At 37.8% G+C, this 24,695-nt stretch overlaps 1 protein-coding gene across 2 annotated transcripts in view; it reads right to left on the minus strand.

Moving 5' to 3' along the window:
• The window catches only part of bmp1a (bone morphogenetic protein 1a), a 415,384-nt gene that overhangs the window by 14,644 nt on the left and 376,045 nt on the right, over nt 1-24,695 (minus strand). For both annotated transcript variants that reach the window (XM_039769599.1, XM_039769597.1), the window contains exons 15-18: nt 11,308-11,488; nt 10,561-10,686; nt 8,434-8,561; nt 5,540-5,753 (exon numbers count right to left, since the gene is read on the minus strand). In XM_039769599.1, coding sequence (XP_039625533.1) covers nt 5,540-5,753; nt 8,434-8,561; nt 10,561-10,686; nt 11,308-11,488 — 649 coding nt within the window. The remainder of the gene's footprint in view (nt 1-5,539; nt 5,754-8,433; nt 8,562-10,560; nt 10,687-11,307; nt 11,489-24,695) is intronic.

Below are 24,695 nucleotides of genomic sequence, written 5' to 3' on the forward strand. Positions count from 1 at the left end.
GTACGGTGGTGCAGTAGTCAACACTGCAACTTTGCAACATAGAGACTGAGGTTTACCCCACAAGTGCTGCCTGCATTGAGTTTGCATGCTCTACCGTACCTGTGTGTGCTGCTCTGGTTTCTTTCCACAGTTCACAGACATGCAGGGAAGCTGAATTGTTGTTGCTAATTTGAACTTAATGTGTGTGTCCATCCAAAGATGGACTGGCGTCCAGACAGGGTATTGTTACTGCTTTATGATAAGCTTCAGCTCCAAATATGACATATGTACATAGATTAATTAGAAGCATTTTGAAAACGACATGTTTGATCTGGCAAAATTACATTTTGGTTATTCTTTATAAGCGGAATGCAGAGCACAGTGAATGCTAATTGGTTAATACTAAAGAACTATAGATACTACGTTTTGCAAAGACTGTAAATTTTCAATATTCCAACCTTGAAAATATCAGTGAAGATACTGAACTTCAGGAGCACAGCTTGTGTTACTTAGCTTTTACAGAAAGTTATGGATAAAAAAAACTAAATTATGGTATTATCTGCCTGTTCAGAGATAATTTGGCATTAGACAAATTGAAAAAAATGAGATGTATAAATATATACAGTATGTGTGTGCAAAACTGATTTTTTTTCTCACCCTTTGTTTATGTTGTCTGCTGTACTGTATGTGCATTTTCAATGTAAAATTAAATATTCGTCTGTATGTCATATCTAAGCCTAATAAGTTTATAAAATTTATTGTGTTTGTATGCTGAGTGTACATATAAGTAAGTTCATTCACATTATAGTGTCAGCTCTCATGACCAAGATTCCCCTCATGCCTGTGGTAAGACAGCATATAATGGGTCTTTCTGGTTTATTAATTGATGGGACTATGTTAAAGTGGACGGTAACACTTCTACCTGGCATCTTTTTCGATCAAACCATAACAGAGTGGCAAATTTAACCTGCAGAAAATACACAGGACTGGGGTTTTCTCTTAAAAATAATATCTCAATATCTCTTATGTTTTCCGTTGACTGAAAAATTGTACCTTTTGCAAATGCATCAGAACACTGTACTTCTAAAAGTGCAGCACTTCTAAAGGTGTGCTGCCTAAATACTGTTTTATGAGGAAAAGTTTTTCCACCTCCCCTGTTGCAGGGAAAACCCAGAGCTGCCTAAATACATTGTCATGGGGGTTTTGGACACTTGTTCAGCTTTTCTGGGGTTCAAATCCTAGCTATGGCAACCAATAGACCTGAGGCACCTAGCAACACTTATTTTGTTTATGGCCATCAGGTTTATATGTGGCTGCCTTCAAACTGGAGTGGAATGTGCCACTTGGCCTATGTGTTACCTGATGTGACTGTTCATTCAGACCCTGATCCGCATCCTGTTCACGTTAAACATGCCTCCATCTCAGTTCCTCAGATAACTCCTATCAGTGATGGCCTGCGGTATGGAGCACTTTTTCTGCCTCACATTTTTTAGCCTGCAGCTGTAGCACTCATAAATGAACTGGCTGATGTACTACACTCATGGTTAATTTCACCTCTGAGGCCTTTCAAGAACTTTCAGCTGAGGCTTTTGCTACAAGAACTATGACTCTGCAAAATTTTGGGAGCCCAGTGAGGTACCTGCAATGTGATAGGACAGAAATGTTGCTTCTACATTCCAAAAACAATCCCTACAATATACCTGACATGGCCAATAAGATTCTTTATGTGGCTGATCTAATTTCTGGTTAAAAGCAGTTTTTGTTACTCCAATAATTTTTTTCATTATCATTCTTTTATGCTACTATATTTTTAAGTGTACTATCTGAGTGTTCATGCCATGTGTCACCAAAATCATGTTAAATATTTCTGCTCCCCCTCCTGATATTGGTTATGTTGCCCTGTCACTTGAACCGACTTATGCCGCTGTAGACCTACCTAAATTAATTGCTTAAAGTGAATGATAATTGATTATCGTTGTTCGTGAAGAACAAAAGGGGGGATTGTGAGAGTTGAGTATTCTAGATAAGTATGATTTTCACAAATAGATTGTATTGAGTGACTACTGTCCTTGTTAATTGTTAGCTTTTGCCTTTAGCACTCTTAAAAAGCATTTTGATTAAAGCCTCTTGATCTGTGACCCAATTCTTGCTGCTACTTTGGTACAAGGACAGGTATTGATAAGTAAATCAGTACAATATAGTGTCAAGGGGAGGGGGTGTGTGCTTTATGGTTAACTCTTCGTGGACTACAGAGGTTTGTGTCTTAAAAACGCAATGCTCACTGGTTCTCGAGCTGCTGATCATTAAAGTTAGACCCTTTTACCTCCCGAAGGAGTTCAGTTCAGTTCTCCTTTCAGTTGTTTACATCCACCCCACAAGCTGATAAAGCGTTGGCCATGGATGAACTGTATGATGTTATCAGTGGACTAGAGAACTCTAACTCAGAAGCAGCATTTATTGTGTAGGGAGACTTTAACAGAGCAAACATGAAGAAAGTTCTCCCTAAATACTATCAGCACATCTCTCCCCCCACAAGAGGTGATCAAACACTGGATCATTGTTACACCTTATTCAAGGACTCCTACAAACCCATTCCTCGACCAGCTTTTGGAAAAGCAGACGATTGCTCTACATTCTCTACATTGCTGCTGCCCGCATATAAACAAAGACTTAAACAGGAAAAACTAGTTTACAGGGACATCTACAAATGGGACAGTGAGGCTGAGGGGGTCTTACAGGACTGCTTTGAAACAACTGATTGGCAGATGTTTGAGGATGCAGCTGATGGCAACATCAATGAATTCACAGACTCTGTCACAGGATATATCAGCAAGTGCATTGACGATGTTGTCACTAAAACCTCCATTTGCATATATCCTAACCAGAAACCCTGGGTAAATGGGGAGATCAGGGCTAAGTTCAAGGCACGGACCTCTGCCTTTGGCTCAGGGGACTCCGATGCATACAAATCAGCCAGATACGACCTACGGAGGTCCACCAAGAAGGCCAAACGGGACTACAGGGACAAAGTGGAGTCAAGCTACCACAGCTCTGACACCAACCGCCTCTGGAATGGACTGTGCTGCATCACTGACTATAAAAAAAAAAACACGGTCAGTGTTCAGCCCACTGCATCTCTTGCAGATGAGCTCAACACCTTCTATGCTCGTTTTGATGCAGCCAACAAAGAACAGGTGCTATATCCTCAAGGGGGCAGTGAGTCTGTCACTCTGATCCTTGAAACGTCTGACGTGAGAAGGTCTTTCAAAAAGGTCAATCCTCGCAAAGCTCTGGGACCATTTGGCATCCCAGGCCGTGCCCTCAGGGCGTGTGCTGACCAGCTAGCAGGTGTGTTCACCAACTTCTTCAATCTTTCCCTGAGGCAGTCGGTGGTCACTTACTTCAAGGTATCCACCATCATTCCTGTCCCAAAGAAACAGGTGGTCTCCAGTCTGAATGACTCTCGCCCGGTTGCACTGACATCGGTCATTATGAAGTGCTTCGAGCAACTGGTCAAAGGTTATATCTGCTCCTCCCTCCCCGACATGCTGGATCCTCTTCAATTTGCTTACAGAGCAAACAGATCTATAGAGGATGCCATTGCGCTAACAATAAACACTGCCCTCACCCACCTGGAAAGAGGAAATACGTATGTAAGAATGCTGTTCATAGATTACAGCTCGGCATTTAATACCATCATCCCCTCAAAACTCGTCTTGAAGCTTACGGACCTTGGGTTGGGGATGACCATCTGCAGATGATTTTCTCTTTCCTCACAAACAGGCCCCAGGTGGTGAGAGTTGGCAAACACACGTCCTCATCACTCATTTTAAACACAGGAGCGCCGCAGGTTTGTGTGCTTAGCCCCCTCTTGTATTCCTTGTTTACCCACGACTGTGTTGCAAAACACGGCACAAACACCATCAAAAAGTTTGCAGACAACACAACCATCATAGGCCTTATCACTGACAACGATGAGATGGCCTACAGAGAGGAGGTGCTGGCACTGAGTAATTGGTGCCTGGATAACAACTTGTCTCTTAATGTCAGCAAAACCAAGGAGATGATCGTGGACTATCGGAAACAGCAAGGCGGAGAACACTAGGCCATCTACATCAGCGGCATAGAAGTTGAAAGAGTTAACAGCTTCAAGTTCCTCAGAGTAAACATCACCGAGGATCTCTCGTGAACCCTTCACATAGACACTGTGGTTAAGAAAGCTCACCAGCGGCTCTGCTTCCTGAGGAGGCTGAGGAAGTTTGGCATGAATGCCAAAATCACCTCAAACTTTTACAGGAGTGTGCTCGAGAGTCTGCTGACGGGCTGCATTACCGTCTGGTATGGGAGCTGCTCTGCCAGCAGCCGAAAATCACTACGGAGAGTGGTGAAGGCAGCAGAGCACATCACGGGCAAGAGTCTCCCTGCCATTGAAGACATTTACCTCCATCGGTGCTTGCGTAAGACAAGCAGCATCACAGCACACCAGCTGTTCTCCTTGTTACCGTCTGGCAGACGATACAGGAGTCTGGCTGCTCGGACTACAAGACTTAGGAACAGTTTTTACCACCTGGCCATTCAACTCCTCAACAGCAACACCTGAACACTTACATACACTTACATTACACCTACATTAAATTACATCTACATTGCAAACTCACACACAAACTGTACCTGCATACACTCTGAATATTGACTGGAACATGCATCTGCACTTTATGGAATATGCATCTGTACTTATAAAACATTATCTGTGCAATAACTGTCATTTGTACTTGCTGCTCATTCAACTCATATTGCTCTATAACTTATTTTAAAATGTACACATTTTATTTTATATAGCTAGTCTATTTTTAACCTGTAATCTTTTTTTATTATTTTTAATAATTTTTTAGCTTTATTGGATCTAGGCTGAGTGACTTGTTTTTCTCGTCATACACATTTCATTGTATGTTGACCCTGTGTTAACCTATATATGACAAGTAAACCTAAACCAAACCAAGAATCTTAACTCCTAGGGTCTTGTTTATCAGTAACTAGCAAAGATATGAGATGTGAATATATTTATATTTTTAATTTTGTCAACTTTCATGTAGTTTGGTGTTATCTGAAAAAAAACTATGGTAATTCTATGGGCCAGGGAACTCTTAAAAATGTTTTCCAATTAAAATATTTCTAATTAGGTCTGCACATTACAAGAAAAATCACTTTATGAAGGGGTTTTAAAGTATAGATTAGCTCCTTAAAGTGGGCAAAACTTGCACACCTGCACATTGCTTCAAGTTGTAGTTACTTTAGTGATTATACTACAATTGACATGCAAAAAGGCAGCCTAAATTATTTTAATTTTGTACAAACATTTTTGACAATATAGAAAAAAGGTAGAAATCCAACATTTACTTATACTTGTGATACTTAAGTACTCTTAATATTGGATACTGCATAGTACTTAAAACTTCTACTTGAGATGTCTCCTGCTACTTCAGTCATTATTTTATAAATGTATCCCCAATTTTATTCAGGTAAAGCAGTTGTATACTTTATGCAACACTGTGAAAATTACCTGGCATGTAAGAAGCCTCAAATCCTTTTTTCTGCACTGAATTATCTGAAAAGAACTTAACAAACAAGTGGTTGCTGGATGAAACCACCGGCTCAGGCTTTTTGCCTCCACAAAAACGGCCAAGGACTGGAGCCTTTGCATCACGTCCATCAAAAAGCTCAACATGATCATAGGTGCATTCATCATGTGGCTCCATATCCAACTCGTTGAACACCTACAAAGAGAGAAAGAGATCACATTCAGATTATGAATAAAGTAATACCTTGTATCACTCTGCCTAAAAAATCTGTACGCAGACATCCTTCAACCTTGTACTGTATTAGTAAATCGGGAAGGTGTATACTGTGATCAGAGACAAGAAAACAATAATGAGGAATTACAGCAATAAGTGGAGTATCATTTTATTGCTTTAGAAAGGAAAAATAAATGGAAATTGAGAGGACAATACAGATATAGAAATACTTTTTATTAATTTGGAAGTGTGTTCCATAATCCAGATAGTAAAACTGATGAAAAGTCACAGTTTATAATAGAATGTTGTAGGTGGCACACAGGGGCATCCTGGCAAGGAGTTAGAAAGATACCTTACCCGGACGGGAAGCCTGAGTGGACAGAAAGGCATCCCGGCCGAAAGAGGGAAGGATGTTGTGCCTGGACAAAGCTCCCCAAATGGATGGGTAGACATCACAATCAATAGAGAATATGCATTCTTATCCTGGTGGGAAGCCCCAAATAAATAGACAGGTATTCCGACTGGAAATATGTGTAGCACCATCCCTGGCCATAATAAAAGAGGAGGTAAAGGAATAACTGTTTCTAGGGGATGTTTATTCCCCCCAGTCACTAGATGGCAGTGGCCCTCGATATCAGTGCCCATTTGGGAATTATCAGGAAATGCTGGGAATTATAGTCTGTCAGTGCAGCCCTGCTGGGGCCCGTGGGTGCTGCAGGGAGATGTACTCTCTGTTATGTGGGAGTTACGTGTGATCAGGAAGTAATTCCAACGGTCAACAATCCTGGCACCGGAAGTTACTATTTAATTTAATATTGTATGGAGCTGGGAGGAAGCAAGACAACACTTGACTGGAGGAAAGCATTGTGGTGGTGAGAGAGAGAGAGAGGATTGAGATAACTTGTGGTTTCTCTGCTTCAACAAGGGCACAGGAATTGTAGTGTAATAATGTATTAACAGCTTTTTAGTAGTTTTGCAGAATTTCTATGTAAGATAAATAAATGTTTTAATTCTTGTGGGAAAGAGAAGCCAATAAATAAAGCAAAGAATTAGTCTATTTCTCAGAAAACCAGATGCTACAATTTCAAAAAATGAAACAGATTTACAGAAAGCTTATAGATACTACTGTATTGTTCAAGAGATTTCTATGCAAGATGACATGTAAAAATATCACCTCAAAGTGTATGTCACATGAGAGACTTTTCTGGAGATTTTCGTAATCTTAGCAGTTGGGGGCACGCTCCTGTGAAACCTGTCACTTAATGTAACATAATCAGCAACTCACTCAAAGTAGTCCAAGACTCACTCTGATAAAATCAAAGTGGTTTGATTTGGTCTTTAGTCATGGGTGGGCTCTGTGTGTATGAGAGCTGAATACCAATGAATGCTCATTCAGAAGTACAGTGCATAGAATGCAGCAAAATGTAATAAGGAACCCGGGTGTTTGGGACCTCACAAACAGAACAGAAGCTCATCTGTCTGATGGTGCATATTTACTGTAAGTATCACGATAGAAGGGAAAAAGAAGAAAAAAAGGGCTGAAATTGCAGCTATACTCTCCAAAAGAGAGAGCATGAGAGAAAGTTTAACAAAGAGTTGGAGCCACAAAGCTAAATGAGTGTTGGGCAAGAGTTGCATTATCAAATCTGTGAATTAGCATGAAGAATGCCACCAATCGATATGGGAACATTAGTTCTTTCCATATGTTTGTAATCTTATATAATGGCTTATACAATGTTAAAGCACTGTGCCTGTGATTTTATGTCACCTAGTATAATAGTTTACTGACAGACCAATAGCGAATATCATGTGTACATGCAAGGAAGGGAATGATGCTTGATTTTTGGCAAATAGTGGGGAACTAGTCCTGACAACATACAGGATCAATTTTTGATCCCAGTCCATTCCTGTCAAGTCCTGTACCTGCCAAATAATTAAGCAGCAATATTTCCAACAGTGGTAGGAGTTTGAGAAATGTAAGATTATTAAGTAAAAGCAGTCAGGAGCAGAATCACAGTGCCCATTTAGGTCCTATGCAAATTGGATCAATTGTGGTTATGCTTTTAAAATTTCAAGCAGTTTAAAATTGCTTTTATTTTCATGCAGATATAATATATGATGTTACACAAGTAGTATTCTAATATAAATGTCATATTTTCCTCAAAACACAGTGCATGGGACTCTGCTGAAACAAAGAACATCACTGTATATTAAATATTACATGTTGAAATAATGTCCTTGAAGTAATGTGGAAAAAGCATTGAGATTTAAGTGAAATTAACACATATACAGTAATCAAATTTAATAAAACTTGTGGTTTCATACATTAAGTTGAAAAATTTCTTCAGTAAAGTTACTAAATTGTTGTTTCCAAATTTACACCTGTGTGAATCCCCTTTTTATCTTGTCTCATCCAATAATATTCTCAGTTATGTTCCGAAAAGTGGAAACTCATAGAAGCCCTTTGAATATTTCCTTTTTTTACGGACTAAAAGTGCCTGCCATCTCATCCAGTTTATTTTACGCTTGCTACTCCTTAAATGGAAAATAGGTAGCTATGAAAAATGGATAGGAAGTGATGACAGATTATTGTTAAGTTACACTTAAAGATTTTAATTAATAAAGATGCTCTGTTTTAAAAAAAATGCTTTGCCATACGTACAATTTTAATGCGATGTCCTGGTGTGCTGGTAAGAATCCATGTGCAGTCTTTCTTGCTTGGATACTTGTCAGGCCAGTTGGGGCTGGTAATTGTGCCATAAATACTGTTCACTGTGTGATCACAACCCGCTGGATAAACGGAAAAAAAAAAGATTTCTCATGCACCCACGCAAATAATGTCTTTGAGCAAAACAAATCTTTCTCAAAGCTTTTCTAACATAAGCCAGATGGTATTCCCATCTGTTTATGTGATTCACAATTATGCCACTGAAAACATCAGGCGGGAGCACTTTTAAATCCTCACTTGAGGATGAATCAGACTAGATAGATAGATAGATAGATAGATAGATAGATAGATAGATAGATAGATAGATAGATAGATAGATAGATAGATAGATAGATAGATAGATAGATAGATAGATAGATAGATAGATAGATAGATAGATAGACAGACAGACAGACAGACAGACAGACCTTTCTTAGCTTGTTCGGCATATCCATCATTTCCTTTCTGAGGAAATGATTTATGTCTCTGATTAAATAAATTGAATTCAAACCTCTAAGCACTCTCCAGAAAATTAATTTATTTGCCAAAATCTGTGCACTTCTTCAATTCCAGAATGCTTGGATAATCCAGGCAATCAACTGCAATAAACATCCTATACAGTTATTTAGATGCCATACCCTTCAGTTAATCTATTTACCCATGCCAAGTCAGCCACCATGAAGAAGAAAAATTATAAATATATATCAGCCATCACTGATGAGTAAATAAGATCTTCAGAGCCTAACACTTCATTCAATAAATCACTGAAAAGTAAATACAACAATTAACCCTTTTAGCAATAGCTACTGACACTACACCATAGCAATAAAGAACTATCATCTAATGCAAAGAAAATAAAAGTCATGCATACTTATGGGCAACAAAATAGTTGGACACCTTTTGAAATAAATGCAATATATTCTTGCATTTTGTCTTGCATATATACTAATGATGACATGGATTTAATTAATTTCCTCTACAGTAATTTTTACACTAGAACTCCAGCCTAACTTTAAACCCAGTGCTGATCTGGGTTAGAAAGAACTGATACAAATACAGTAGCTGATATAAAATGTAATCAATTAGCAGATCATATCAAGTTATTTTGATTATTCTGTAGTTCAGTACTGCATCTAAAAAGAATGCTCAGTTAGTATAATTTATACAAAATTACATCACTAACAAAGTTTTGGAGCCTCTTACAAGAAAGCACCACTTCATTTTTTATTTTAGACTAGAGCAGATTGCATTTTAAGATTAACAATGCATATTTTAATAAATACAATTAGACTATAACCCTGTTGACAATACCAGATGACTGAACTTGGTCAGATTTAATGATCATCCCCACAGAACATGTGTGAAGATTAAAGTTTTCATGTGTTAAAATGAATGAGAAAACAAAATGCCAAATGGCTACAAATGTCAAAAGATGTCATACTTAATTTCACATTATACTTAATTTGAATTCTTAGGATCAAAAATTGCATTTTAAATGTTGTAAGGGCAGTCTTGTTAAAAAAACTACAGTATATGGGCTAGCTATGGCTTCTAAACTGAAATAATGTAATGAATGTAAGCAAGAGCAGTGCATATGTATGGCAATAACCCAAGTGTTAATGTTTCTATTTTCTTAGAACTGTGATAATAATATCAACAAAGTTGATCAACATCTTGATTGGTGGATGCAGACTGAGTTGGAGTGATAATGCTAGTGTGATTTTATTTAAATAAGTTTGGAAATTCTTCAATCTACAAGAAAGAATAAACGAACCTGGAGATCATCATCAGAATGCCCTGGACATCACATTTTGTCTTTTTCTACAATGGTAGCAGCATGGTCTATGTTAAAATATGCAATAAAAAAATCTACCTTTATTTCACTTAAAAACATACTCTGTAAATAAATAGCTGTGATTCACTGACATTGAATAAACTAAAAATAAATCAAACACTTTTGTGTAATTTGTTAAATTCTTTCTAAATTGGACCATCCCGGAAACTATTCACTATTACCGGCTTGTAAGGAGGAGATTTGTAGCTCAAAACATTTTTAAGTGCAGAGATGTATGAATAAAGTACCTTCTTTACAGTCATGCTTGTTGTCATGAAGGACAAAACCACTGCGGCACTGACATGTGTAGCTACCAAAAGTGTTGACGCATTCATGCTGACAGCCACCATTGTTCTTTGAGCACTCATCTTTATCTGAAAAATTAAGTAAAGAAAATGGATCAAAGATACATGATCGATGAACTATTTTTGTGACTATAGCAATTTTAGCTTATTCTGTCTGGAACAATATTTTCACAAGAAGGATGACATTAAAATATAATCAAAGATAAACACTAACAAAACACTTAATATATTCAATATTTTAACAAAAGGACCAGCATTAAGCTAACTTTATGAGAGTGTGTGCAAAATTGATCTGTTAGTTGACATAACTGATATTTAAAATTTTTCTCATACTCAGGCTAGAGTCACAGACTGCTTTATAAAAGCCCCTATTATTCCTGTTCCATTGACAACCATTATGTGCTGCCTCACTAACTACAGTACTCTCATTTTGACATCTGTCATAATGTAAGTATTTGAACAGCGCATATGTAACTGTCTGTCAAACATGCGCTTAGATCCATTTGGTCGTTTGAGTGCTGTTGAGGAATTATAAATAAAAGAATCTATATGAGAATGTTTCTACAGATGTTTTATAACACTTCACTTAATCAAATTCCACACAACTGACTTTGACAATAAAGTAAAGAAATACTATAAAAAACCCATTCCCAGAAAATAAATATAGCAAATATAGAAAAAGATTCTGACCTGAGAAGAAATGAGCCTTGAAGCCCTTCTTTGAGACAGTGTTATCTGATTTGAACTCGATGCGCATGTTGTTATACTGTGATGTGATCACTTCAGGTTTCTCTGCACCACAGAACTTGCCGTGCAACTTAGAGTCAGCTGACAATCCACTGCGCACTTCAACGTAGTCATATTTACAAACCTACAAGGAGAATGGAGCAATGTAACTAGCTCATATTGCAGACACATATGATCATTCACCATGTGACATGTTACAGCCCAGAAAAGTGGCACAAAAGCCATTATTATCTCTTATTACATTCTATTTTAAAGTTTCTAGGTGAACACACTGTTTTTAACAGCAGATCTTATTATTCTTTAAACTGTCAAAGATATAGACATGCCCTACAGGAAGTATAGCTCTGCAGGGCAATACTATCAATTCGAAAAGAAGAAATCAGTTTAGAAAGATAGTAAATGCTCCAGTTTATTTTTTTTTTTGTCATACACAATAGACCCAACTAATTATCTTATGCTTTGATTCTAAAATTATGAATAAAAAATGAACAAATATTTCTGTGAAATACTTTGAACCATTTTCCAATTACAACAACTAAAGGAATGAATAATATATGGAACACTTATTCCAATCCCAAACCATCGTCTCCATAGAACATTCCTTGTTTTTTATAAATCCTAAGAAAATAGCTAAACAAAAACTGAAACAAATAAAAACACTGAATATAAAATGTAAACATCTCTACCACGCATGTGCACACTTACCTACCTTGCGATGGATATTTATATCACTTGGGCATTCAGCTGGGTGTCCAGAGTTAAATGTGTACAGAGGGATTTTACTGGTGTAAGAAGATGACAGTCAATAGTGAGGTTATTTAAAAGTAAACTCAACAATGCAAAATAGGTGGTTGGAAGATTCAAGTACACAGTCTGTTGTAATGTAGACTAGGCAGAAATAATTTTAAAAAGGGGTAAGCAAAATTATAGGTATGATACTCCTGAGAAAAATAGCCCAGAAATGTACACAAAGAAAATACAAAAAGACACATAGCTTTAGAAGTCTAACAGCAGCACCCCGACTCAATTAAATTCATAAGAAATTAGTTGTTTGCTTAAATATGCTCACTAGTGTCAAAATGGGCCTCAACTGATAGCAGTATAATTGATGTTTCCAAACAACAACGTAACCATGTGGTAGCATGGAAAAAAGACATGGTTAACTGCAAAACCACACAATATTGTGTCCTCAAGATATAACCATCAAAGGAACAAACCTGTTGATCAAAATTAACTGATGGAAATTGATGAGCCAAAAACACGATAGGATAAATTTTAATTCAGTAGCCGTAATGCCCCTAAAAAAATCATCCAACCATCTAACTTTACAGTCTTTTCCTGAATCTGCTTTAACTATTAAAGTTGTAGAGCTAGGAACTAACCCTCATAGAGGGCATCACAAAGCACAATGATGCACACAGCCACATTCACTCATGCAGGGCCAGTTTAAAGACATCAGACAGACCAACATGAAAAATTTACAGATGTGGGAAAACACAAGAGGTGCAAAATCCAAAAAAGGGCAGTTGGTAGATGCGATATGAAAAGTAGATTCCAGTAGCTTTGAAAAACCTCAGCTAATCACAAAAACCATCTCACAGGCAAATCAAAATTCTTTAATAAATATACTGTACAAAGAAAAGTACCTACAGAAAAACCCTTATCCTAGCATTAAACCATTTCTTCTAAAAATACCAGTTTGTTACATAAAAGTTTAACCTCAGGTAAAATGTCCAAGTTTTCAAGCATAGGAAAAGATAATTATTTTGATTTTGTTGAAGTCAAGTATAAACTGAATTTTCAGAGCACTTTCAGTTATATCCTGGAACACCACAACTTTGGCAGAGACAAACACTTTGAAAATACAGTAACTTGGTTTCAATTTGTCCCTCCAGACCAAAGCAATTTATTTGTTCCTTAGCCTTAATTATTCTATTTATGATTATAGGTTTAGTATCCCTAATTTGAAATTCCAACATCCCATAGTGCAAAGTCGAGATTCATAATAGTAAGTAATGGGAAAGGGTCCTATACAGTTTATGGAGTGTCTTGCAATGGAGATCTTAACCATACAACATTGCTTCGTCGGCAATTCTACAAGGTGGAACTACGATCACCACCCACCCAAACCCCCATCCGTTATAACATATGTCAAAAAATCTGGATCCAAAAGACACAAAAAAGCCAAAACTAGGGCGCGAGAAAAAAGAAAAGTTTAACAACCAGTGATTTAGAGAAATTGTTTGCATTAAATAATAGGTCTCTTTCAGTAGTATAATGCACCACGCCACATTGCTAAACTGTTTAGAAACGGTATGAGGAACGTGACAAAGATGTTGACTTGACCTCCAAATTCCCCAGATTTCAATCTGACCGAGTATCTGTTGAATCTGATGGAAAAACAAGCCTAATCCATGAAGGCCCTACTTCGCAACTTACTGGACTTAAAGGATCCGGTGCTAATGTCTTCATGCCAAGATACCACAGAGCACCATTAGTGGTCTTGTGGAGTCCATGCCTCGATGGGTCGGAGCATTTTTGGCAGTATGAGAAAGACCTACACAATATTAGGCAGGTGGGTTTAATCCTGTGGTTGATTGCTGTATTTATCACAAATGGACAATACAGGAAAAGATCTTTTCTATAGATGGTATTAAACAATCCAAAAGAACAACAAGCTCAAATGTAATGCCCTGCCCACAGAAAATACTTAAGTGCTGTGTTATGCCAGACAAGAAAACCCAAAGAGGCTAACGTGGATTACAGCATGGATTCTAACCACAAGCTGTAGAGGTGAAGTAACAGCGGAGGGTTGGGATGTGAAAGTTTTAAGCTGAACAAACTGAGTGTGGCCTGAAAGGTAGGATCTGAACCTCTAATGGTGTGTGGGTAATGCCAATCGAAGATAATCTATTAAGAAGAGTAGTGTGACAAATAGTGTCAAAGGCTGTACTCAGATCAAGAAGGATGAGAATAGTGATTAAACCATAATCAGCCACCATAAGGAGTTTGTTAGTAATTTTGATAAGTGCCATTTGTGTACTATTGAGGGGCAAAACCAGACTGGAACTGGCCATAGAGATTATTTTGAGATAAATGAGAATGAAGTTGAATAGCCACTATTTTTTCAAGAATTTCGGAAATGAAGGGTAACTTAGAAATAGGATAAAAATTATTGAAATTAGTCAGATCGGCACCAGGTTATTTCAGTTTTGGGGTTATTGCAGCAGTTTTAAAAGATGAAGGAACAGTGAGAGAAGAGTGGATTATATCAGAAATAAGAGGGACCAGAGAGGGGAGGCAAGCTTTGACCAGAACTTGGTGGGTATGGGGTTCCAGTTGACAGGTGAATCGCTGAGACTTACAAACAAGATCTGAGATTTCTAAGAAAGTAGGAAGATGAAATACTGCAGGAATCTGTACTGAGAGCCTGGTGTATCCTCTGGATTTTTTCATTAAAAAGGACATAAGGGAATTGTAAAAATCAGCTGAGTAAAGTTGAGAAGGTAAAGAATCCAGGGGTTGTGTGATATTATTAAGCAGTGAAAATAATGACTTGGTGTTGCCTTCATTGGAAGAAATAATGTGAGTATAATAGTTAGATTTAGTTTGGGCAATACAGTCCTGGTAATAAAGTATATGGTTTTTGTACATCTCTTTGTGAACAAAGAGCCCAGTTTTTTTTATACAACTGTTCAAGTTGCTGGCCTTTGGCTTTCAAAAGCCGAAGTTCAGGCGTGAACCAGGGAGCAGAAAAGGAAAAAGAAACAGATCTAGTTTTTAACAGAGCGTGAGAGTCAAGAATACCATTAAGTCCAGTGTTATAGTGTAAGACCAGTTCTTCAGGAGTGGGTAAATTATGAATGTCCATAAGGGAATCAATACTAGAGGAATGAGAATTCAAGGTAATATTCTTAATATTACGGAAAGACATGAGATGGGAAAGCTTAATATTGGAAAGTGCAAGTTTAACACTGAATGAAATAAGAAAATGATCAGTTATGGGGAGTTTATCTTCAGTACAATCAAGAAGGGTAACTCCCCGAACAACAAATCAAGTCCAAGATATGTCCTTTGGAATGAGTGGGAACATCAGTATGCTGCTGGAATCCAAAACTCTCAAGGCAGGATGTAAAGTCTCTAGTAATAGGAAAATTGATATTATCCATATGTATATTGAAATCCTCCAGAAGTATTATGTTTGATGAAACAGTAGATAAGTGTGTAAGAAGAACAGCAAAGTTGTTCAGAATTATCTGATCATTATTTGATTTAGGGAGACGGTAAACAGTTGCAATAATAGTAGGAATAGGTCCAGTTAATTGACACACAAGAGATTCAAAAAAACTGAAGGCAGGAACAGACAACGGCAGGACTTTCCACTTCTCGCAAGACCTCCTCCCTGGCCAGAGCCACAGGGCTGACAGATGTAAACAATCTCTAGATGAGTGGATTTGTTAAGTTGGGAAAAGTCATGAGGTTGTTGCCATGCCTCGGTTAGACAGAAAAAGTCAAACTTATATGATCAGTGAGGAGATCGTGGATGAAATGGCCCCCTGCTCATAAGTGAGCGGACAAGTTGACCATGGCGTTATTGCATTTAACAATGGTGTCAGCTGGCTGGGCTAGGCTGGCTAACACACTGTGGTCAGCGACTCTGCCTAAGTTACGTGGGGGACGTCGAGAATTCGAACAGATGGAGTTTATTATTTTCTAAGTGTCAGCCTGGAGACTTCAGCAGGACCCACGGTGGATGTATTTTCGACGGGAGAGGAATACAATGTCTGGGTGGAGATACAGCCCAGTCAGTTTATTTTCTATGCTGAGTTTTCTGGAAAGTATTAAAAATATTTTAGCCAAATATGCACACATTTTGCACATTTTAAGGAAACAAATGAATAATAGACATGTGGATTATGCATCAGGTGAGATATTTTTTTCTTTTTTCCCAAAGATATTTTTCATATCATTTTCTGTTGTATAGAATGATTCACCATTACATTCCATTACATCATAAATGTCTTTCTCTTGTTCTGCATGAAAACATGAGAGTTAACAGTTTTCTCTGCCACCACTACAAACTACATGGGGTAAATAACACATACTGTAATAAATATTATTTTTGGGTGGACTATTCCTTTAACACTAGAATTACCAGAGCCTACGAGAAAGCTCGTAAATCTGGCCCACTTTAAATCCATTCTCACCTCTCTGTCAGCATCTTTTGTCCTGTAAATGTGTCGATAAGCAGCAAGCAGCCTGGTATCCCATCCCCCACCCACGCTGCAGTTCATTTCACAAAAAAGTTTCTCAGTGCTCAGTGTTTATCTTCGAGTGAAGTGTTGGAGCTTTATACGGTAAAATACTACATCATCATTTGGAATACATACATTTAATGTGTGTTCCGTGTCAACAACAATCTATGTAAAACGTAGTTAACACAGAAACGTTTTTCATGTTTTAGTGATAAATGAAAAAAAATGTAGACATGAAATGTATAATATGTGAAGCCTGAAATACAAATATGAAATAAACACTTTCACAAAAGGTACAAAACAAGTGCACTTTTATTCAAGAATTTAACTGAAGAAAAAAGAAAGCAGCTTCGATATCAGCTGCTTCCCAAATTTGCCATTTTCAGTAGTGAGCTGCTGTTATTGTTAATATCATACAATAAAAGCCTACATTTGAATTGCATCTGTAAATTTAGCTAAAGTTAGTGGTTTTTTTTTTTTTTCAGTATTCTCTCACTCACGTTCAAGCTCCCACACACCCCCCGGATCTGATGCCATTTTCAGATAAAGACGTGGTATAACAAACAAACTTATTTTGTCAAACCCCCTCTTTACTTGAAAACCGTGTCAGATCTTGTGCGCGAACGAGACCGGAGCGTGGAAAACTGTGGACGTGGATGTTAGTGGTGTGTGTGACTGAGAATCACTGTGGATGTTAATTTGTTTTTATTCAGTTTTATTCTTAAATGTTCCTGCTCACGCTGAATTAGTATGCACCTTCTGATCCATCATGTCAAAGCTGCGCTGACAAAAAAGACACACTTAGGTATATATAACATTTGGAATAATTCATTTTATAACCTGTATTGTACATTTCAGAAAATGTTGTTGCACTAATGCAACATTATATTCATTTGCATACCTTCATGCGGTTGTAGTTAGTGACCACGTTTAGTTTTTTGTTCCGATCTTGGCCAGTGTCCACCTGTTGCTGCATGTTGGTATTTCTTTTGAACTCCAGGAGATGCAGAGGACAGAACAGCACAGAGAGTTCAGTTCTACGCTATATACAATTATCAGATTCAAATGTTAACAGTTCCCACACACACCCAAGGACCATCTTTACAACATGTGCATAAGGTGTGAAGCCTGAAGTCCAAATATCAAATAAACACTTTCACAAAAAGTACAAGTATAACAAAACAAGTGCGCTTTTATTCAAGAATATAACCGAAGAAAAAAGAAAGCAGGTTACGGTAGGCGGTTGAAGCGACAGCTTGCGTGGTGCAATGCCAAGAACTGCTGACTCCCAATCAAGAGCTTCTGGGTTTGATGCTGGTAGCTTCTCAAGTTTACCATTTTGAGTAGAGAGCTGTTATTATTGTTAATATTATACAATAAAAACATACATTTGATTTACGTCTGTAACAACCGCTGTAAATTTATAGTGCTTGTCAAAGTTAGCGTTTTTTTATTCAGTTTTACTCACTCAGTCGCGTTCATGCTCGCCCAGTTCAGACACTGCTGCTTTCTAATAAAACAAGAAACGTCCACTCACATATAAGAACAGCACAGCTTCCCCTGTTTGATCGTCAAGGGCATGCTCACAAATTACATGTGTAATGCCACGAAAAATACCTGATGACACTTTAGTATGCAAGCAATGGTATGAGAATGCAGATCGGGGCGAGCGTGAACGCGACTGAGAGAATAAAACTGAATTAAAAAAAAGCTAACCTTTACAAGTACCATACATTTACACCGTCTATTACAGATTCAAATCAAATGTATGCTTTTATTGTATAATAGTAACAATATGAACAGCTCACTACTCAAAACGTTTATTTTGGGAGATGTTAACACTCGAACCCACAACCTTCTGAATTGGAGTCAGCAGCTCTAACCAGTATACTACCCGAGAAGTACAAGCAACACTAACCTGATTTCTTTTTCTCCGGTAATAGTCTTGAAAAAAAAACGCATTTGTTCTGTTATACTTGTATCTTTTGTAAAAGTGCTTATTTGATATTTGGACTTCAGTCTTCACACATTATACACTTCATGTCTATATTTTGTTATTAGTACTAAAACATGGAAAAAGTTTGTCTTCTATGTATGTGTTCAACATTTCTGTCATCCTACACTTGCACAGATCTTTGTGGACAAGGAACACATGTGAAATGCATGTGTTCCGAATAATGCTATATTTTTTAGCCTAGGTACCTGACTCACTGATAAACAAGGCTTCATTTGGGAGAAGTTTTTGCAGTTTCTCTGGCGGTGGGGGGATGGTATAGCAGGCAGCTTGCTGCTTGGGATTATCGAAACATTTACAAGACAAAAGACGCTGAAAGGAGACATACAAGTGGATTTAAGGTGGGCCGGATTTTTTTATTGTAAACTTTGGTAATTCTATTGTTAACATACACAGTAGCTCACCAGACTTTAAAACAAGGGATTGTAAAAAGTGATATGTTGACCACTTAAAAACAGAATATTTTTCTTCTGTTCTCATGTAAAAGGTTGTAGTTAAGTTTTTCTTGGGATTTCAAACTTGACACTGAGGGTCATTTGTCATAAAACTGACAGTTGAATAAACTAAAATAAGGTGAGTAAAGTGAAATTTGTGTTTTGACTAGAGGTGGGAAATAAAGTGAAAGCTTGGAAAAGGCCAATACGTGTATATGAAAAACTCCCACTTATTACTGGGTAATCCACTTGTCATCCAATGACATAATGCACTTGCAGGTCAAAAGCCATATATTGCTATTCTGAAGGTAGCAGGTGTCACTAGTTGTTTACTTTAGACGCTTCCGAAAGAAAAATCTTGATTTATCTGTTTCTTTCCCTTTTTAATATACACACTTAACCTCTTTGAAACAACCTTATTGCTTATTACTTACTCATTATTATTTGGCTAATGCCTTTATCCAAGGTGTCTTACAACATTTGAGCGATACATTTGGATATTTTACTTTTGTTTTACCAATTGGGAGCACTGGCAGGTGAAGTAATACGGTGTCAGTAGTGGAATTTGAACCCATAAGCTCAGGTTTTGAAGTCTTTAGCCTTAAGCACTACACCACCAAGACATAAAACATACCAATTTTCCAAGATCTGAGGAAATCACATTATGCTTCATTGTGATTATGGGTTGGAGTAAATAGTAGAGATCTGGGTGTGATTGTGGGTGGGAGTCTGTGCTGAGTGGTCCTTCTGGGTTTAGATTTCTGAATTCACTGATCACTACAGCACAATATATCAGTTTATCTTTTTCCTGTTGTCTCACACTCCCTTCCATTTATCACCTTTTTTGCACCAACTATGGCTAAGCTTAAAATTATTTCATAGAACTTCAAGGCTTTGAACTTGGGTCAGTAGCATGTTGGACCTTGTCCATCGTCACCATACTGACAAGGTTTTTAGATCCAGGAATTGCATATTTTGGGTGCAGATATGTGCCTCCGTACTAAGAAATCTAATAACATTGCATTGTTCTCCTTCTACTTCCTCTACAACTGTGGTGTTTATATTCTCTTTAGACATAACCTGCAAATGAAGGATATACCATATGAAGTGGTGAGGTGGAGTGATTTTGTTACTTGCCAGTTAAGCTAGGAGGTCAAAAATTATCATTTGTCTCAGCTTAATTTTATACCCTGTATTCGCTTTCCTGTATCACATTCCCGATCTCAACAGTCACTTGGTGAAATCTTCCAAGAGTGAGGTTGTGATTGCTATTGTTACCAATGCAGCAATCAATATGCCGATAGTAGGAGCCCCCTCCAATTGGCAAGGTGGCATTTCCCTTGATGTAAGTTTCCTGTAGGCCAAAATTTGACTGATTCTTCCCATTTACTGAACCCTTCTGTTAGAAATTCTCATTTTCACTTCTTATACTGTTCAGTCCCATATTGATCACACTTTCATTTCATGCCCTCTTACTCCATCCATTTCAGACACTACGCTAGCCTCAATCTTTAATCTTATTGCAAATGTTGCCACATGCCATAACATCAGTCTCTTTATACTTTAAGTGGTCCAAGGTGAAAATGCAATACCAGTCTTCTAAACAATAATTTCATGTCACATCTTGTACACTCCAAAATCTGAAGAAGAGTGGAGTTCATATCCCTGTATTGATCCATGGAAGGTCATTGCTGCTTGTGGTGAGTAAAGATTGAGAACTCTTAATTGTAAATAACAGACCTGAGCTCAGTAGTTAAAACAGTAATTCAATGTACTAGAACTCACTATTATGTAATGGAGTCCAGGCAGATTACTGAGAAGCAGATCAGGAAGAACAACCTTTTGTTTCCATTCTCTTTCTTTTTTCATTTTAAATCTGGCTCAATTTCAATAATAATAATAATAATGTATAATCAATAATACATTTTTAAATTACAATACCAAATTATTTGTAGATTCCACTCACTGATATCAAATAATTTCTGATAAACTTGCAAATCACCGTCTCATGCAGGTAGAGGCTTCTCTTTTAAATGCTTCCAATTTCTCAGTCAAACTAAAAACTCTGGAGTCTATGAGTGTTTGTAAGGCTTTCTCCTGTGTTATTATCTTATTTTGGAAACATTCAACACAACCTCTTTTTGATATGATAAAACAGGATGCATCATCCAGTATTCTAAACTTGAGAATTAATATGGATGTCATTATTTTACCTTAAAAGCATGACAAGGACCCAGCTTTTTGGTGAAGCATAAAGATCCCTTGCTGTCATATGAAAACTGATACAAACTATAAAATAAGGCTTGTTAATTACAAAAAATAATATGAGGAGTTCTACATAATCTTGATTCTGCTTCATCCCTTACAAGCATGTTAGCCTTGTGCACAAAAGGCTACCAAGTTTAAAGGCATAACCAGGACAGTAAATGAAAATGAGTCGAAAGTCAAGCCCAAAGATAAATCCTGGTGAGCATGAGCACCCAAATCTAAATCTAATTATTGTAGTAAGTGAAATCAAAGCAAAACCAAGAAATCTTAAAAGATCAACTAACAAATGCAAAAAGAAAGATATTATAAAACACAGTTAGTGAAATATAGTTGATGACATCAACCCTTGTCACTTCCAGGACCTCATACCATAGCAACCTTTGTTGTGTCATGATGACAGCAACACAACCAGTTGGTGGCCAAGAAAAAAACAAAATAGTGACAAAAATGCTGCTGCAAAAAAAGGTATTTGTATCATGGTTTGTTCAGTATCACTGCAAATCAGCTTATATTAAAATTTGGACATTTTATAGAAGAGGGATCTAACTGACTAACTGTATCTGGAGGTAATGAAACTGACCATTCCGAATATGTTTAGTAGGGTTAACAGGCAGATTTTTTTAACTAATTGGTAGTGGAGGTTGTCAAGAATTGCCCTGATTTATTCAGCTAAGTAATTTCTACAGTTCACAGTCTATTGCCCAGGTTATAAAGACATAAACCAGTAAACAACCTATTAATAGATACATGAGAAAACCATGACAAATAATTAATACATGAACATACTTTACCAGCTCAGAAATACTAGGGTGTTGTACCATGTTAGCCATTATGATGTAGAGAAAACCTTTTATTGGCCAACTAAAAATATTACAATATGCAAGGCCCAAGTTGCCTCAAAATCTTGCATATTGTAATCTTTTTAGTTAGCCAATAACAGGTGTCATTTTGCTTGACTTTTCTCTACAGCTCAGAATGAAAGAAGAATGAAATTCTTCAGCAACAAAGAAGGAGCCTCTCATAACATGTACGTGAAGGGGAATTTTTTTATGGCATTAAAAGTGTTCAAGTTGCAGAACCATGAAACAATTTCATTATTCCACTTTTCTGCCTCATTTCATTAACAGATTGACAATTGTTTCAGCCCTAATATTGTGTCTTGAAGCCTGGAATGACACAAACTTCACCAGCTTTGTTTGCACAAGCGTGCTTCATTAGACTAGAAAGGCATGTAAATCTATGTCAATTTTAAGGTAAATAAAAGTTGTTGATTTGCTTATTTCTGCGACTGAAATCATTTATTTGCTAAGAGAGAGGAAAATGAATGCTTAATGAACATCAAAATTGGGTATACAATGGATTCAGAATGTATTCAGATGTCTTTTTGCACATTTTATTGTGTTGTTGATTTCATCTTAAATAGATAAATTTGCCATTTTTGTCAATCCATTTACATCGAATAACCCATAATGATAAAGTGAAAACGTGTTGAAGAAGACCTGCAAATTTATTAAAATAAATTAAACACTGAAATCTCATTGTAATAAGTACTCAGACAATTAAATAAGTACTTTCAAGAAGCCCCTTGAACAATTACAGCTTTAAGTTTTTGTAAGTCTCTACAAGCTTTGCACACCTGGATTTGGTCAATTAATTCCATTCTTCCTGGCACATCCTCTCAAGCTCTGCTAGATTCGATGAGAAGCATTTCAAGTAAGAGTCAAGTATGACTCAAGCGCTGCCGCGAGTGGCAGCCTTTCCAGCAGCTCCATGTACGACTTTATCTTTCTATCTTTTTCTCTATTTCACTGTCAACTCCTACCACTTTCTTTTATGTGGACTTGTTCCCTGGACACTTTGTACTACTTTTTACTACTTGGACATGGATTTTTAAACACCGAGACTCATCTATTCAAGTAGTCAACTTCAAGCACTGAGAACAAATGCCCACGCCGGTGTGGTTCCCTATTTACCTGATGAGGTAAGAAGGCGGTATCATGGCAGCAGAGCCGGTGCTAAGATAAATGCCAAGCGTCTAGCAAGAAAGTGGCACTACAAACCTTTGGTGCCTTCTGTGATCCTGGGAAATGTGAACTCACTACCAAATAAGATCAACGAACTGGCTGCGCTGGTGAAAAACTTCAGGACCTACAGAGAATGCAGTTTGTTGTGTTTTAGTGAAACGTGGCTAACAACTAACATCCCAGGTGCTAATGTGGAGCTACCCGGGTTTAGTACAATTAGAGCGGACAGAGATGCAAGTACCTGCGGAAAACAAAAAGAAGGAGGAGTTGCTCTCTATGTCAATACAAGGTGGTGCAACTCTGGTCATGTAAACGTAAATGTAAATCTCCACTTGCTGCAGGGATATCAAACTGTTGGCCATAAGTTTGCGTCCCTATTACTTGCCCAGAGAGTTTGGACACATCATTGTTGTTATTGTTTACATCCCTCCTTGCACGGACGTGGAGATAGCGGGTGACATCATCCATTCCGCTGTTGCTAAAGTACACATGCAGCACCCCGAGGCACTTCTGCTAATCACTGGAGACTTTACCCATGTGACGCAGGACAAAACATTGCCTGCCTTCTCTCAGTATGTGGATTGTAACACCCAGGGAAATAGGACTATTGACCTACTGTATGCAAACATTAAAGATGCATACAGCGCCACCCCGCTGCCTGCTGTTGGGAAAGCAGACCATAACCTGGTTCTGCTTCAGCCTCACTACAATTCAAGAGTGAGGGAACTACCTACAACCACACGATCATTGAGGAAGTGGTCCCATGATGCAGAGCAGGCTCTGAGAGACTGCTTTGGAACTACGGACTGGGATATCCTGCAGGGATCATATAGTGAGAACACTGAGGAGGTTGTTAACTGCACTACTGACTACATCAACTTCTGTATGGACATTGTAGTTCCGGTAAGAACAGTACGCTGCTATGCTAACAACAAGCCATGGATTACAAGTGACATCAAGGGCCTTTTGAACCAGAAGAAAAGGGCTTTAAAAGGTGGGGATCACCATGAGCTCAAGCGCGTGCAGAAGGAACTGCGAGTCCAGCTTAGGGCGGTGAAGGAGCAGTACAGGAGAAAGCTGGAGCAGAAGTTGCAGAATAACAGCATGAAGTAAGTGTGGGATGGGATGAAAATCATCACTGGCTTCAGCTCAAAGCCGGGTGCCACCATCAAGAGAGACGTGGAGAGAGCAAACCAGATGAACAACTTCTTCAACAGGTTTGACCACCCTAACCCACTCTCACCTGGGAGTACTGCACCCTCCACCCATCCTTCTACTGATACCAGCATAGGACAGAGTTTCCCACAACCAGAGAGCCGAGTAGACTTTGTGCCAG

The sequence above is a fragment of the Polypterus senegalus genome, chromosome 11 (assembly GCF_016835505.1).
Source record: "Polypterus senegalus isolate Bchr_013 chromosome 11, ASM1683550v1, whole genome shotgun sequence".
Taxonomy (NCBI): Eukaryota; Metazoa; Chordata; class Cladistia; order Polypteriformes; family Polypteridae; genus Polypterus; species Polypterus senegalus.